We start from the raw sequence: 15,298 nt of genomic DNA, 5'->3' as shown, positions 1-15,298 counted from the left end.
TCTAAGAAAAGTGTATAAAGTGTGTAGAGAGGGTTTTTACAGCCTTAAAACATCTATAATAATTGTAAAAAATAAAGTTCCCTACTTCACCTATCGCGGGTTATTTTTAGAACGTAACACCCGCGATAAACGAGGGACCACTGTATATAAAAAGTGCAACTTAGAGTGACTTGTTGTGGTTTTCACTCTGTACACTACCACAGTAGACCTGACCGAAGTGCAGACTTTTAGCTTCAACTCAAGAGTTTGACAAAAGTATTGCATGAACTGTTGTCTCTCATTTTAAAGCCTCAAAATTAATTGGACAACTGGCTGACATGGCCAGGTGAGGTCTGTTCACTCATTATTTCATGACAAATTAAGGAGATAAATATCTAGAGTTTATTTCAAGTTGAACTTCATATCAGTGATGCACGTGTAGGAGGCCATCATTAGGCTGACAAACCGAAATAAAGCTATCAGAGAGATAGCAAAAAAATGTAGGAGTGTTCAAATCAACAGTCTGATACATTCCTAAAAAGAAGGAGTGCAGGAAACTCAACAACACCAAAAGTCCTCAGACCACAGAAGACAAGTACCGTTGCTCAGACTGGTGCCCCTGAGACCCGAACCTCGATAAGCAATAGAAGATGGATGGTGCAAATTACTGTCTTAAGGTGTTAAAATTTCATGTGTTGCAAAAGATTAGAAAAACTCACAGGAAAGTGCATTTTATGCTTACCAGTCTGTTTTAATAAAACGAAGTTCTCAATATTACAGGTTACTTCTGTAGAAAATACCCAGTTATATATCACGCATCACTATTCAGCCTAGAAATATTAATATATGGGGGGTTTTGGACCATAATTCTAGTCCTTTTCACTGCCTTATGTACTCAGATTTATAAATCTTTTAGGGATGTACATGATGAAACACCCAACCACTGTGCCGTGGCACATATGTGTGCCGTGAGAAACCATCAGGTATGGCATGGAAGATGATCCGATTTCAGATTTCGGTACGTTTTTATAATTAATCCCTTATTTATCCAGGTAAAAATCTCATTGAGATTAAAAATGTCATTTCCAAGAGAGACCTGGCATCATGGCAGCAAAGCGGCGTTTTGTGACAGGCAGAACTACATTCTCTTCCACTAGAGGGCAGTACAGCCTCTTGCTCCAATTAAGTCACTAAAACAGAAAAGTCCAATTCTGCTAATCTTGGTGTGTGGTGAAAAATTGTCAAACAGGGCCATGATTTGAAGTAGCAGTCAGTTCTTGGCTGACTGCTGCCAATGGGTTCCTTATTCTGGCAAACAAAGCCATTTCAGTTCTCTACAACCTATCTATGTGAGATGGGCTTTTCAAGCATGACTGCTATAATGACAAAAAAAGAGAGAGAGACTCTGTTGAGAAGCTTGTCATTGTCTTTCTTCAATTCCTGCAAGAATATCAGCTTTGTGCTCAACTAAACAGGCCCAGGTTTCACACTAAGTAAATTGACAGTAGATTTTCATTAGATTTCAATAAATATACTTTTTGTGACATTTTTGTTTGGTGGTGTGCCCTGTGAATTTTTCTAATGCAAAATATGTTTGGAAACACTGTTCTAATGAAATGTCATGCTCCAAAGAATCCACCATCCTGCTTCCTACCTGTATAGCTGGTTCACTTACCAGAGAGATCGAGTCCCTGTAGGGATGGGTATCGTTTAGGTTTTATCCAATACCAGTACCAAACTGGTACTTTTGAAACGGTGCCGGTGCTTAAACGGTGCTCACACCGGTGCTTAAAGAATGGAGAACACACAATTTGTCCAAAAACCTCTCATGTTTAGCTGTTTTTTTGTGAAAAGATAACCATGTTAGCCTTTTCTGCAGCTATAGGGCATATATGGTATCACTCTTGGCTGGAAGCAGTGCTTAATCAATGGAAAAAACACAAACTTTGTCCAAAAACCTCTCATGTTTAGCTGTTTCAGACTTTATTACATTAAGCTACTCACGCAGAGAAGAATGGCTGCTGCTGCATCATCATCCGTCATCATTTCTGCTACACTGGCAGGGCTAGGGGCCAGGACTCTACTCTTCGGGTTCATGGGGGATGTTGCTAACTCCGGGTCCGATAACAGGCACCACACCCGCAGTAGATGTGCACGGTGTGAGGTCTCGCAGCAAGCTATCAAATACGGTGCATTTCTCGGCTTTTAACAAAATGCTATTCGTCGCAAGGTGTTTCATCAGACTCAAGGAGTTACCTCCTTTGACAGTATCACAGTATCAGCTTAAAGCACTTGTTGCAGGCTGCTGAGTTTGCATATTTTGCTGTGAAGTACAGCCAGACTTTGACCGCTTTGCCTTGGGCATTTTTCATCTGTAGCTTTGCTCTAAAAGAACGTACGTACCTGGGCCCGCCTACTACGCTTGCAAAGGTAAAATGATTGGCTAGAATTCAAAGTGTATGACATCTCAGGGGGAAAAAGCACCGAAAGAAAGCACCGAAATGTGCGCTGCTTTTCGGTCTGGTTACTACCGTTTATGTCAGAACCGGTGCCATAATGGCACCGGATACCGGTACCCATCCCTAGTACCTGGTCTGGAACGCCCAGCAGGATGAACCCGGCCCTGGCGGCGGCCCTCCTAACCAGCTGTGTCTTCCCTCGGCAATTCGGTAACAGGTCATCCACTGGGCTCATACTGCTAAATTCTCCTGTTACCCAGTTATGAATCGTACTGCTTCGTTTCTCCATCATCTGTTCTGGTAGCCCACTCTGAAAAAAGATGTCCGTGAGTATGTCTCTCTGCCCTGTGTCTGCCCAAAATAAAGTTGTTAGCTCTCCTCACCTGGATTTCTTTGCTCACATATCATCTGGGACAAAAAGGTTTGGCTTTCTACAAAACACTGTTACGGCGGCGTAGGCAAGAGCATGAAACGGGACCCAAATGCAGATACAGCAGAGGCACAAGACTACGTTTTCTAACCAGACTTTATTTACAAACAACAACAAACTAATCATGAAGGTGAGGTACATAAACGTCAGCCTGAGCAAGAGTCAGGGAGAGGGTTGTGGTTTGTGAGACGAGAATAAAGGTCACTGCAAGAGAGATGTCAGAGTTAGTGATGCGCGAATCATGAACGAATCGTTCAATACTCAAGAATCACTTTACTGACTCATGAATCATGATTCACAAGCCCAACTGACTCACTGACTCACCTTTTTTTTCATCCATGGTGAAAGATCTACCGTGACATCAAACGAACCCTGGTACGTGTGTGACGGCGCTGACAGTAATATCTGTCTAACTTTTCTGCGCCATGTTATCACCTCAGCCCAGTCCAACACATCGGTGATGATCCAAATCCAGATTTTTTGCAAAGAATCACTGCTGCAGATTTATGATCTGCTAGAAGCACTGAAACCAGCAGAGCCCAGACTGTAAGAGCAGCACACGTGTTCAAACACATGAAGTGAGAATGAGCAATGTCTAGATTTTTGGTTTCTTGTGAACAACAGAAGAAGGAGTCGGGCTCAGGTGTGTGAGTCTCAAAGCTTTGTCCCTCGAAGCTGTAGCCACATTTCACTTTGTACTTCTGATATTCATCCCTTACGTTACATTTTTTTTAGTTTTTACACTGCACACATTAAACCATCTCCATTTGCATACCTGGGAAACCATATGCTCTCCTCTGCACTGTGCACTCTTTTTATTTATTTTTGCCAAACGGCTCTTTTGTAAGCTCATTATCACCTCCTCAGTCTGACCTGCAGCTCTATTAAATAGGCTTTTCTCTCCTCTAGGCTGATAAGGTGATTTCGCTTCAGCTCTTTGACTGCTGACAGACTGCTGAGAGCGGACGGTTTGTCCAGTTAGAACTGATTTCCTGCTGATAAATCCAGAGCATGAACTCCTGCATAAATCACCGATGAGGTAACATCAAGGTCGTGTTCAGGTCAGGTTGACCTTGTCCATCCATTCTGCCAGGACTGCAAACCTGTGTGTCATTCCTGCTTTGTTTCCACTAATGAAGGCGATTAAATGAGGAACTAAGACTTTAAATCTATGATCTGATAAACAGAGGGGATCACCCACAGTCTGGCTCAATCTGGACCTCCAAACGTCTGACTGGTGGCCCGAATCCTCACCACTATACAAAGTGAGGGGTCATGTTCAGTATAAGGGGCAAATAAGGAGACAGCAGCTTGAGACATCACTGCTTCTCATTTACAATGTTTAAAATAATGAGCCGTTACCCACTAGAGACATGTGGAACATCAAACATCCCTGCTTTGTTTCTGTGCACATTCTCTTACATTTGTCTTTGTGCATGACTATAAAATGTATGTGATTACTCACCTGATCTTAAAAGTTAAAGAAGTGAAGTACTGTGTAAAACTCTTGAGCCACACTTCACTTCTTTATCTTTTGCTTCCAAGGAGCCAGACCAGTCAACAGTTTGGACACACCTTCTCATTTTGTATATTTTTGTGTTTATTTTTATTGCTTTCTACATTGTAGATACATACTGAAGATATCAAATATATGAAGCAAGAATTATGTAGCAAAGAAAAAATTGATAAATAACTCTAAATAAGTCTTTTAGATTCCTGAACCACCCTTAGCTTTGTTGACAGCGCTGCAAACCCTTGGCCTTTTCTCAATGAGCTCCATGATGTAGTCACCTGAAATGGTTCTCACTTCACAGACGCCTTAACACCCACTCACATCCTGGGCCTTTTGACCTCAGTAAATCACATGGCAGGGTGGGACTAGGTTTCACAATGGGTTCACCCGAAACCTTGCCTGATTGTGACCGACACCCATTTTCACACCTTGGCTTGGGTGATTAGGCAGAGGAACAGTGGGGGTCCATGATCCTCTTGGAGACACTCCCATAGGGCTTAAAATCTGGGACTCTCCACCAATTGCTTTTAGGACTGAAGGAGCTTCTCGGATGATCCACCATGCAACAACATCTGGAAAAAACTGACAGAAAACAACTTCTTTTTTTCTTTTTTCTTTTTTTACCATTTTTCAGTGTTTGGGACAAGGACTCCAAACACAGTGCCAGTGCAGTAAAAGCATTCTTGGATATAAAAACACACAATGGAACATTATCAGTCATGGATTAGCCTCCCCAGAGCCTGAAGCTCAACATTATCGAAGCAGTGGGGGATTATCATGACAGAGAACAGACTAAAATACAGAAGAGCTTTGAATGTCTTTCAACAAGCCTGTAAATCTGTTCCTGAATAAGATTTTTTTTTAAAATGCTTAACAGAGTTAAGGTTGTGTTGAAGAATAAAGATGGTCATAGAAACCGGACTGCTGCATTTACATTTATATTTGCTCTTTTCAATAAACCACTCCATGTATTTCTTGTATTTCATATCAAAAAGTAAAGATATGAGGTATGAATGTTACCTGGTCCTACGACACTTGGGCACAGGGGTGTGCCTCTACTAACTGCTGTGACTTTATTCAGTCAATTTTAATTTTATACTTGATGGATTTATTCCTGTGTATCAGGAGAAAAATGAGGGCAGGTTCCACCGAGATTTGAACTCGGATCGCTGGATTCAGAGTCCAGAGTGCTAACCATTACACCATGGAACCACGTGCTTGCACCGTCGGAAATTTCATTATTTAAAAGTTGAACAGACATGACCTCCCCGATATGATTTATGTGAACTGTTGGGGGAGGATTTTTTCGCTGTACTACGATCCGTTTATTTACATACGAATCGTTTATAGATTTCATGTTAAAACCTCAAATCTAGCCTCGCCTCTGACGTCACATCCCCCGGATTTTGGACATAAAGGTTGTATATATAACTGTGAAACGTATTAGTTCCCGGGTCCATCAGCACGGTGGATAAAATCTGACAAAACAAACGAACGAACATGGTTTTGCGACCACACCGGTCATTAATAGTTCGGTCAGTGCTTATTTAATCATTTTACTGTTTCAGTACAGAAACGTTTATCAGTAAATCCACCACTCGCCACCAGGTGTCAGTGTAACACAGCAGAACAGCTACCTGCAAACAATAAACGGCACAACACAGCCAGCACGGTGTGGAAGGTATCTATTAGTCATCATTTTTCTTCTTCTTTATATTATTATGTTGTTGATCCGTGGAGTATTTTATTTTATTGCAAGTTATTTTTGTCACTTTCTGAGGATGAATTCAACTCCATGTGTTCACTGCTGATTACACACACGTGATTGCCAAAAACTAGAAGCACTGCTGGATGACTTGTTCTGTGGATGAATTGTGAGTTGGATGTGAAGCGCAGCTCTTGCTAAAATTCTACTGACCTCAGATCAACACTGGTCTCATGTTTCTGTCAGTGAAAACAGGTCGATGTTGTTGCTATCTGCTGATCATCAGCTGCTGTTTCATCCTGCCAACACGTCGATGCTTCTCAGCTTCAGTTACACAACAATCTAATATCACACACTCTCCTCTGTGGTTATTTAAAGTCTGGCAGCGTGTAGTCTGCAGACTTTACCTGCTTCACCTCCAGCATAGACACCACATGGACAACAAAAGCACCTTACTGGTGATAATCCATGTGTCCTGTTAGTTTTGAGGTATACTTACAGACTCGGTTTGATTTCAGATGAGTACAGTGATTAGAACTGCGACCTCAGAGCAAGATGGTTCTTTGCTCTCAGGTCCTGGTACCTGCTCTCCGTCTGTTCTCCCACAGTCCTGGCACACCTTCATGGGTTTTTCAAAAGGGAAAGAAATCACACTGATAACAAAGAAGTCTTAAGTTGTCTGACCTTGGTGTGAATTTGCTGAGACGTCCACTCCTTTGTGATTGTGTTAATGCACAACAGCAAAATGTCAAAACCTCTGCTTTTATAGAGTTGCTCAAATTTATAGATGATCAGCTAAGTGCATTTGATTAGCAGCATCTTAATTCCAATGGAAGCAGTATGTTTGCTTAGTTTTACACATGACTGCATAGAGTCCTGTTAAAACGTGCCTTTTCACAGGACTGTACTATAAAATAGAAATAAAATCATGTTGTCTCAGCAGGTTGTATTGAAAAACATGATGACAATTTACCCACAAAAACGTTCCTTTGATTTACATGTTTGCTCTCCAGTTTTAATGGCTACATTTTTAATGTTTTGTTTTTTAAGTGTTTGAGTTCCAATTAGTTGTTAGTCTGAGGGCATCAGTCAACGATTCAAATTAGAGTGCTACTAAAGTGCTACTACTGCAGCTCCACCTGCTGACACACTAACATTACTGACTTCCTGTTTATTGTTGTTGTGACTCTTCTGACTCAGTATGCTAACCTCACGTTTCTCCACCATCACTGCAGAGAGAGAAACCTCGTTTGGCAAAAGTCTACATTTAATCTTTTTGTTATTCTGGTTGAGATTAGCATATGCTGCATAGATCATTACAGACTGGTGGCCTTGCGGGGTGCTCATCCTGCCCTGTGTGCAGTGTGCTGTACCTGTAAATGTCAGGTGTGTCCTGGTGGAGGTTGTGTAATCCAGCAGATGAAGGCTGCTGTGCTGCAGCAGCAGGAACGCCGTGTCTTCACCACAGTTGGCTGCTCATGATAATCAGGACGGATGTGCCTCTGCAGCCTGAACTGAACAGCAGCTGCAGGTGGAGGCGCTTCAGCTTATTCACACCACCCAGAGTTCAAACTCACAGCCAGCTGACTGTACTGTGAAGGAGAGGTGAACTCATCTTGTACCTTCTAGTTTCCCAGTAATTCCAGGCCTCTTAGTACAGACGGATGTCTGAAGCTCCGTCTTTACACATCTGTTTCTTATTCCTTGAATCAATACAGCCGACTCTGACCCCACAGCTTACAGGAGACCACTAGCAGCTACGCTAACTGATCTGTAGACTGGATCACGTCTCTAGAGGTCAGAACAAGAGTAGTCATTCCTCTATTGTTAGACATGACTGGGTACAGATAATGCAAGTGATTCCAGCCAATAATTCGTCTTGGCTGCTTTTCTGCAGTCCTCGTTCAGAATTTTAGGGGGAAAATCTTTTGAAGACATTTGAGCTGGGTGAACTGGAATTAAAGTTATATTATAAATAGATTTGTGATAAAATGATTTTTGTGGGGTTTGAATCTTTCGGTGGATTAGCAGAGTATTTAAATCAAAAGTGATAAGTTTGAGATAACGTGTTATCTGCAGGCTCTAAAAGTGTAACGACTGAACGGCCCATCCAAACTGCAGCTCCTCCACCTCCTCCCCCAGCATGACAGTGCTCCCTGTAACCAACAGCCCAGTGAGAGTCCTACTAGGTGAAACAATGCAGTATTGTAAATCATTTCTCATATAAATTGTGCATTAAGAGAAAGGCTTACAGTGAAAAGTGCTTTGGAGTGTCTTTCTGTAGCAGAGCAAACCTTCAGACCTTCAAAGCTGCAGACCAACAGCATTCCTGGACCTCCTCCTGTTCTTCCTCTAGACACTTGATGGTACATTAGACAAACCAGTGTTAAGACCTGATGTGTTTAGCTGCAGGATGAGGAACAGCTCGTGCCCTCGCCTGAACCTGGATCGGTTTTCTCAGACAAGAAGCCTTGTGAAGCATCGAGTGACAGAACAACCTTTTATTTGATTCTAGCCATAAAATATTTTGTCTTGAAAGAGTGAAAGCTGTCATATCAAGTTAGTAGGAGGCAGGAAAAAGTTTTATCAAAGCCAGGAGTACAGGTGAGATGACAGAGAGAGCCCTTCCATCAACTGAGCTACAGTTTACTATGATTGTCGTTATGCACCAGAATGCTTCACTAAACCAGATGTACAAATTCACCAGCTAGAAGCAATTTACAACATGCACTTTATGGAGAAAGATTGCATAGCTCCTCACTGTTTTGCCCTTTAAAGATGTGCTTTTAAAAAGAATCCAGTTTTGGATGAGGCCTTTCTGAAAAGCACTAAATTCAGAAAAGCCCTGTTCTGTATCCACTGCGGCGCCGTCCTCACAGATGTTTCTCAGAAAATCGGAAACGTCCACAGGGGAGAAGAAAGTCAGCCCTGTCTAAGCTGAGTTCAAAATCCATCCCAGGGAGAGGCTTCATGCAGTAACCGTATCCCCTCTGGAATGACTGCGTGATCGAGATTCAGACTCCCGGGCTCCTGACAGTCCAGGTCTCAGGATCTTTCAGGAAAGAAGACTCCCCGCCGGCAGTAGAAAGGACAGGCACTGAGTCGAGCTGGGTCCGAGGTTCAGGTGGAATCGGGGTCAAAGAGAGACGTCTTTCCTCTGCAGGATCTCAGCTGCCTCATATTCGTATGTGGAAATTGCTGAAGACACAAAACAAGCAGATGTGGGTGACTTCTAGGACTGACTGAATCATCATTAACTGTTTGAACCTCTCAGGCTGTAACTGGATGAAACTGTGAAATTTAGCCTCGTTGTATCAACTGCAGGATGGTAATGGTACATCTCAGTTGCTGTCAGGAGTCTATTTTTACTCTTTAAATTAAAACTCTGACAATTATCTTTGCATGTAATGTTTCATAGGATTCACCTCCAGAGCAGAGCGACTGGAAAACATCCTCACTTTGAGCTGCCTCAAACTACTTTACAATGTCGGGTAAATACCCCACAGTGCTACAGAGAAAACTTCCACAATTAGACGACCCCCTATGAGCAAGTACTTTGTGACAATGGGAAGGAAAAAGTCCCTTTTAACAAGAAGAAAACTCTAGCAGAACCGGGCTCAGGGAGGGCCGGCCGGTTGGGGGTCCACAGCAGGTGCTGCAGAGTCTGTTTTCATGGGGACTGTGAAGTGTAGTAAGCTGTGGTGTAAAGCAGACATAAACGACTGGACGAGCGTAAATGCTGCTATCTGTACGCCGCACCTTGCAGACGCGCGTTCACGCTGACGTTTATGACAGTCGAGCTGCTCGGCTTTGTGACGTCAGATTAACTGGCCGACCGTAACCAGGGTGACGCCGGAGGTGATGTACCTGCTAGTAAACATAATGGCTTTCCAGCTTTCTCTTTTTACAGTTTAACTGCTTCTGTTGCCATAGTAACACCAACCCTTGAGCCCAGTTTCCAGCTATTATCTCTGAGCGGCGGTCCAGTGTGATAGACAAATTAATGACTGAACTCAATGACTTGATAAATGCACCCTCCTCCTCCTCACTCTACTCTTCTTCCTCTTGTCTCTCCCTTCACCCCTCCTCTGTGCTCGCTGTGCTCACTGTGGGACACTGTGATGGATTGCCAGCAGTAAAACTCATGGGTTTTATCTCTGCAGCTTTATGCAGAGCAGCAGAAGACTCAGCAGCCTGAGTGAGAAACACTCACAGCCAGGACCAGGACCTGGATCAGGACCTGGATCAGGACCTGGATCACAACCATCCTCTGTCCTTTCAGGAGACATCCCGCCGGCAGCTTCACGGTGAAGCTTCTCATTGATTTGATGCTGTCCCTTCATGCAGCCCCTCAGTTCAGCCTCAATCGTGAAACAACTGATGTGTGTTGAGCAGCAGATCAAGCAAGAACTACAAATGGCTTCCAGCGCACAGTCAGGCCTGTAAGACTCATTTAGTAAGTTTGACACCGCTGCATTAGTGGGAGGATCATACTGAGCCGCAGCACAGTCTGTACGGCTGACTGTGATTTAAAAGGCTAAAACAGTGTGTGCTTTTGTGGTGGATGGATGAAAACTGTTGATAACCCTGCAGATCATCGTGTTTTAGTGATACTGCCAGCAGAACAGAAGAAAACTGACCCTAAAGCATATTTTCCTCCAAAAAATGCTGCTTCAAGAGCAGAGAGCACGGAGCTGATGTGTTATGTGACATTATTGTGAGCTGGCAACAGCACCCCATGACAGCCTGGAGGGGAAATATAAGAAACAGTCAGACAACAGTCTGAGCAGCAAAAAACACTTTGGACCGATTCCAAACACAGAAATTAAGGATTAAAAAACAGACCCAGGATTTACCAATCACATACTTTTCTAACTTTGCGCTGTCACTGTGGAGGTTTGTGGGAGAGGAGCAGCCACGTCTCTGCCTTACTTTAAAAAATGAACACATAACAGAAGAGATGACGGTACCTCAGAAAGTCAGGAGCCTTGGAGATCATGTTCTCAAAGTCGGCGAATGAGAGCTTGTTGTCTCCGTCGAGGTCGGCCTCCTCGATGGCTTTGTCACACACCAGCGTGACCTCCTCGGGCATCAGCTCCCCTTTGGTCAGCTTGTTCAGGGTCTTCTCCAGGTCCTCCTTACAGATGAAGTTGTCCCTGTTAAAGTCTGGACCAGATCCCCAACGAGACGACTCAGTACTGAGCTGCCACAAAAACCTGAACTTATTCTACTAATAATCTCCATGTAATCAACAGTAATAACTGCAAATAATGAAATCATTTTGTAAACTATACATTTTTTTTAGGCTTTATTTAGATTTTTCATATATTATTTTTGAGACCATTTAAATCTATTTAGACATTTAATGTTAATTTAGTGACATTTAATTAATATTTAGAAGAATAATTTTTAGACTAATAATAATTATTTAAATTTTTGGATTATTTTGAATGATAATTCTTTTATTCACATATTTTTGGCCATTTTATTTACATTTAGGAGAGATTTGTGTATATTAACATTTTAGTTTCTTTTAATATTTTCAGAAATTATAATAATCATTTTGCAGAAACTAATAATTGTATCTTAATTATATACTTACGAAGTAGAAATAATTAATTAAAATAATCATGCTATTTTTGTTTAAATCAGGAAAACAGCACTTATTCTGTGAGACCATAAGGCTGAAGCGAGTACTCGCCGAGGCACATTGCTGCCACAGGTGTGTCATCTCAGACCCAACCCGAGCTTCTCCACCTGAAGGCGCACGTTACCGTATATCTTGAAGGCGTAAATGGTCTTGAGCTCTCTGGGTGAAGCTTCGCAGAGGGCAGAAAACATATCGATGAAGTCGCTGAAGCTCAGGTTCCCCTGTCCGTCCTCGGAGAACGTCTCCACGATTCTCTCTCTAAACGGGTTTTCCTGTCAGCACAGACACAAAACATCACACAGTTGAACATAACGGCCAACAAAAACCGGGATGTGAGACACATTTGTTTTAAAGTCTTGCATCAGCTAGCAGAATTTTGACCTGTACAAACTGTACCTTCAGTTCAGGCATGGTGACGATGAGCGTCATAGGGACTTTGATGTCGGGGTTGTTGGTGTAGTCCAGCGGCACTAAATGTGGCGCCAGCTCACGATATCGAGCGTGTAACCTGCAGCACATTAGAGCAAAGTCAGCAGTTTACACAGGAGTCTAATACATTCACTTTAATAACACTTTATATTCAGGATCCCAAATTTCAGACTGATGAGAGAAAAGCAACAAGTTTCCATCAGTCAGTGATCAAAGCCTTACTAACAAAATGATGCAACCTTAAGATAAAAGCTGCTGGAACAAGGAAGGAGAATCTGAAACACGCCGACGCTGTCCGTCTGTAGCTGTAAAGTGTTTGTCTGAGCAACTCCAATCTGCTCATTTCCACCTCTAGAGTTTCAGTCTTGACCTTTATTTATCCCACCCAGGGACTGTTTCTTGAAGGTCACCCCCCCATGCCATTTTCTTCTGATTGGTCAACTCGCAGAAGCCTGCTGAAGGGCAGCATCCAGTCTTTTTGAGCTATACTGGCACCAAATGATGGAATCAAAGCATTCAGAGCAATCTGAAGTTTGAGTGTTTGGCTCACAGGGATTTCCTTTAGATACGTTTACTCATTATTTTTCTAAACTGTGCAGGTTTAATATGAAGGTCTAACTCTGGGTCATGTGACAGAAAATACGGGAACGGTGAATAAGCCTACGTTACAAGTCATCTTAAAATAAGTTTAAAAAAATCCAGTTTTGATGTTTGAAATCAGCTCAGTTAATCTCACTTCAGTCTATTGAACAGTTTAACCTCATACTATGAAAACAGGTGGAGCTGCAGGTCCTGGAGGTGCATAGGTGTGGGTGGAAATTTTGCACAAATTTTTTTCCCAGCATTTTTGTTTCTTCACAACGTCATGAGTACACGAGATCTTTCCAGTGCTGAAAAACTCATTTAAGCTCTGTTTAAAAAAATGCAACCCAAATCCACTTTAAGCCCACTCTAAGTGTCACAATCTGAAGCTATAATGTGGTTTTTGTTTGGTACAATTCTTCCTGTAACCTTTTCTGAGCATTAGTAACATCCACTTTGATGTAGAGGAACAGAAATACCATCAGTACCATGGATGTTTGATCTGTTTCTAATTACTTATTGGAGAAAACTTCAAAATGTGCATTTTGAGTAAACTTTGAAGGGTCGTATCACCATGCAGGACAGGTGTGTGAAGCATATAAAGTGTGTCCTTTTATGCTTCGTTAAAATGAGTCAATCAGCTATTAAAATATACTCCAAGCGCGCTGCGTTCAGTGTGAGTTTAGTAGATCCCAGTACAGTAAAGCCAATCATCAAAACCATTGTGTAAACGCATCGCGCCTACAATACACAGCAGGAAAAATAGCCGAGCAGCAGTCGTTCCTCTCCCTCAGTGAGTGATGAAGGTGTAGATTCAAAAAGAAAAGAAGACCAGCAGACTTTCGCCGTGCGCCACACTCACCGCAGGATTTCCTTCCGGGTGAAGAAGGTGCAGTCCTGGGAACAAACAGAGAGACGAAGAAAGTGAGTCAGAGCGGCCAGTCCTCAGGGAGGATCTGCTTTCACCATCAGTCAGCATCTTCACCACTACCACCACCATCATCATCATCATCCAGTGCAGCAGGATGCAGAGCCAATCAGCAGCAGGAGGCAGATCTGATGTGGTCTGCGTTCTGCTGAGCCACGAAGGCAGACACCTCTCCACCTTTCACGCCTCTCTGAAGGACATCCAGCTGTCCGCCTCCATCCTGCCCCCCCTCACCTGATACGCCTCCAGCTGTTCCTCGGTGAAGGTTGTCTGCTTGTTGCCCATCCTGGCCGGCGGATCCTCCCATCACACAGCTGCATCACACTCTGAGCTGGCTTTGCATCCGGCAGCAGGTCTGCGCACAACCGGGACATCCACTCTCCTGATCCGGGTCTCAGTCTGCGAGCCTGCTGCTGCTGCTGCTGCTGCTGCTGGTCCCAACGCGGAGGAAAACAGGATTGTGACGCCTCAGAGGACAGGAGGAGGAGGTGCAGGCATCACAGTGCTGCTTTCAGCTGCTGCTTGGAAACCCATGAACTGTAAATGCAGGAAGAAATTCTGGAATTACATCATTAGATTAGTGTGTTAGATGACTTTATGAGAATTTGTTTATTTTTTTTGTTTTGTTTCTTTTTATGTTAAATTAAATTACTTTTTATAACTTTACATCCATCTTTCTTTATTTCAACCACACATTTCTTCGATTTGCTTTCCAGCTTGGGTTCAATCAGCGTAAAAGTTGTAAAACCCATTTTCTTTTTCAACTGATTTTTCATGTATTGTTTGTTTCTTTTCTTTTTATAATAATGAAGTTATACTAAAATAAATACAGATATTTATGTTTGCAGATTTTCTTTCTCATTTCAGATATCCTTCCCACCATTCAGACACAGGATATTGGCGTGTGTCACGTCATCGTCAACTGTTTGTCTTGATTGAAAGCTCTGATCCCGTGAAGATGAATGTTAGACTGGCTGTTCTGTGCCATCAGATCCCAGACATCATTTGAACACTAAGCCACAGCTCTAGAGCTTAGAGCCACAGGTTCTAAGCTCACAGTAAACAAAGTAAAGTCAATAACAAGAGTGCATGCACACGAGTCTGAGGGGGGTTTTTTTACATGCAGGTCTAGAGATTAAAGCTCTGACAGTGGACATCAAGTGTTGGGTAGATGAACTGATGAAGCAGGAGCAGTGGCTCTTTCTCAAAATATAAACCTCAGAATCAAAAAACTACTCAGACACCAGGGGGTAAGTAATGTACACAGGTGTATTTTTCAAATGACATAAATCAAATTCTCTTGTTTCACACAAACATACATTTTGTCCAATAAACAAGTAAAGAAATAAAACTAAGTGAGCCACAAAAAAATATAAAATAAACAGACATGGCAACCACTAAAAAAAAACAGCCTAATTACAGCAAATAAAAAAACAAAAAAGAATTGAACAAACTTTTAATATGTTCTAATCACGGTGATGACTGGAGAGTAGCGCCCTTTTGCCTTGTTTGTGCAGTTTCGGATCTTCCTAACTGCTCATGAAGGCAGCACTAATTCTGATGGTGGTGCAGCGTCCAGCAGGTGGCGCCAAAAACAGCCTGTGGCGTCAATGACTAGTACAG

The 15,298-nt window shown here is 42.6% G+C and overlaps 1 protein-coding gene and 1 non-coding gene across 2 annotated transcripts; both read right to left on the bottom strand.

The window, feature by feature from the left end:
* Positions 1-5,521: 5,521 nt before the first annotated feature.
* trnaq-cug (transfer RNA glutamine (anticodon CUG)) lies at positions 5,522-5,593 on the bottom strand. The gene has a single exon. It is a non-coding gene; the product is annotated as a tRNA-Gln (tRNA).
* A 2,979-nt stretch (positions 5,594-8,572) lies between these two features.
* On the bottom strand, positions 8,573-14,254 carry LOC146393134 (calcium and integrin-binding family member 2-like). The gene is made up of 6 exons (XM_084926893.1): positions 13,910-14,254; positions 13,610-13,644; positions 12,133-12,244; positions 11,861-12,008; positions 11,057-11,252; positions 8,573-9,284 (listed from the first exon to the last, which is right to left on the bottom strand). The coding sequence occupies exons 1-6, from the start codon at positions 13,958-13,960 to the stop codon at positions 9,263-9,265; spliced, it is 564 nt and encodes a 187-aa protein (XP_084783019.1). The 5' UTR covers positions 13,961-14,254; the 3' UTR covers positions 8,573-9,262.
* Positions 14,255-15,298: the final 1,044 nt, after the last annotated feature.

Source organism: Perissodus microlepis, chromosome 1, assembly GCF_051167445.1.
Source record: "Perissodus microlepis isolate ML-2025 ecotype Zambia chromosome 1, ASM5116744v1, whole genome shotgun sequence".
Taxonomy (NCBI): Eukaryota; Metazoa; Chordata; class Actinopteri; order Cichliformes; family Cichlidae; genus Perissodus; species Perissodus microlepis.
This window is presented reverse-complemented; position numbering and strand designations above follow the sequence as displayed.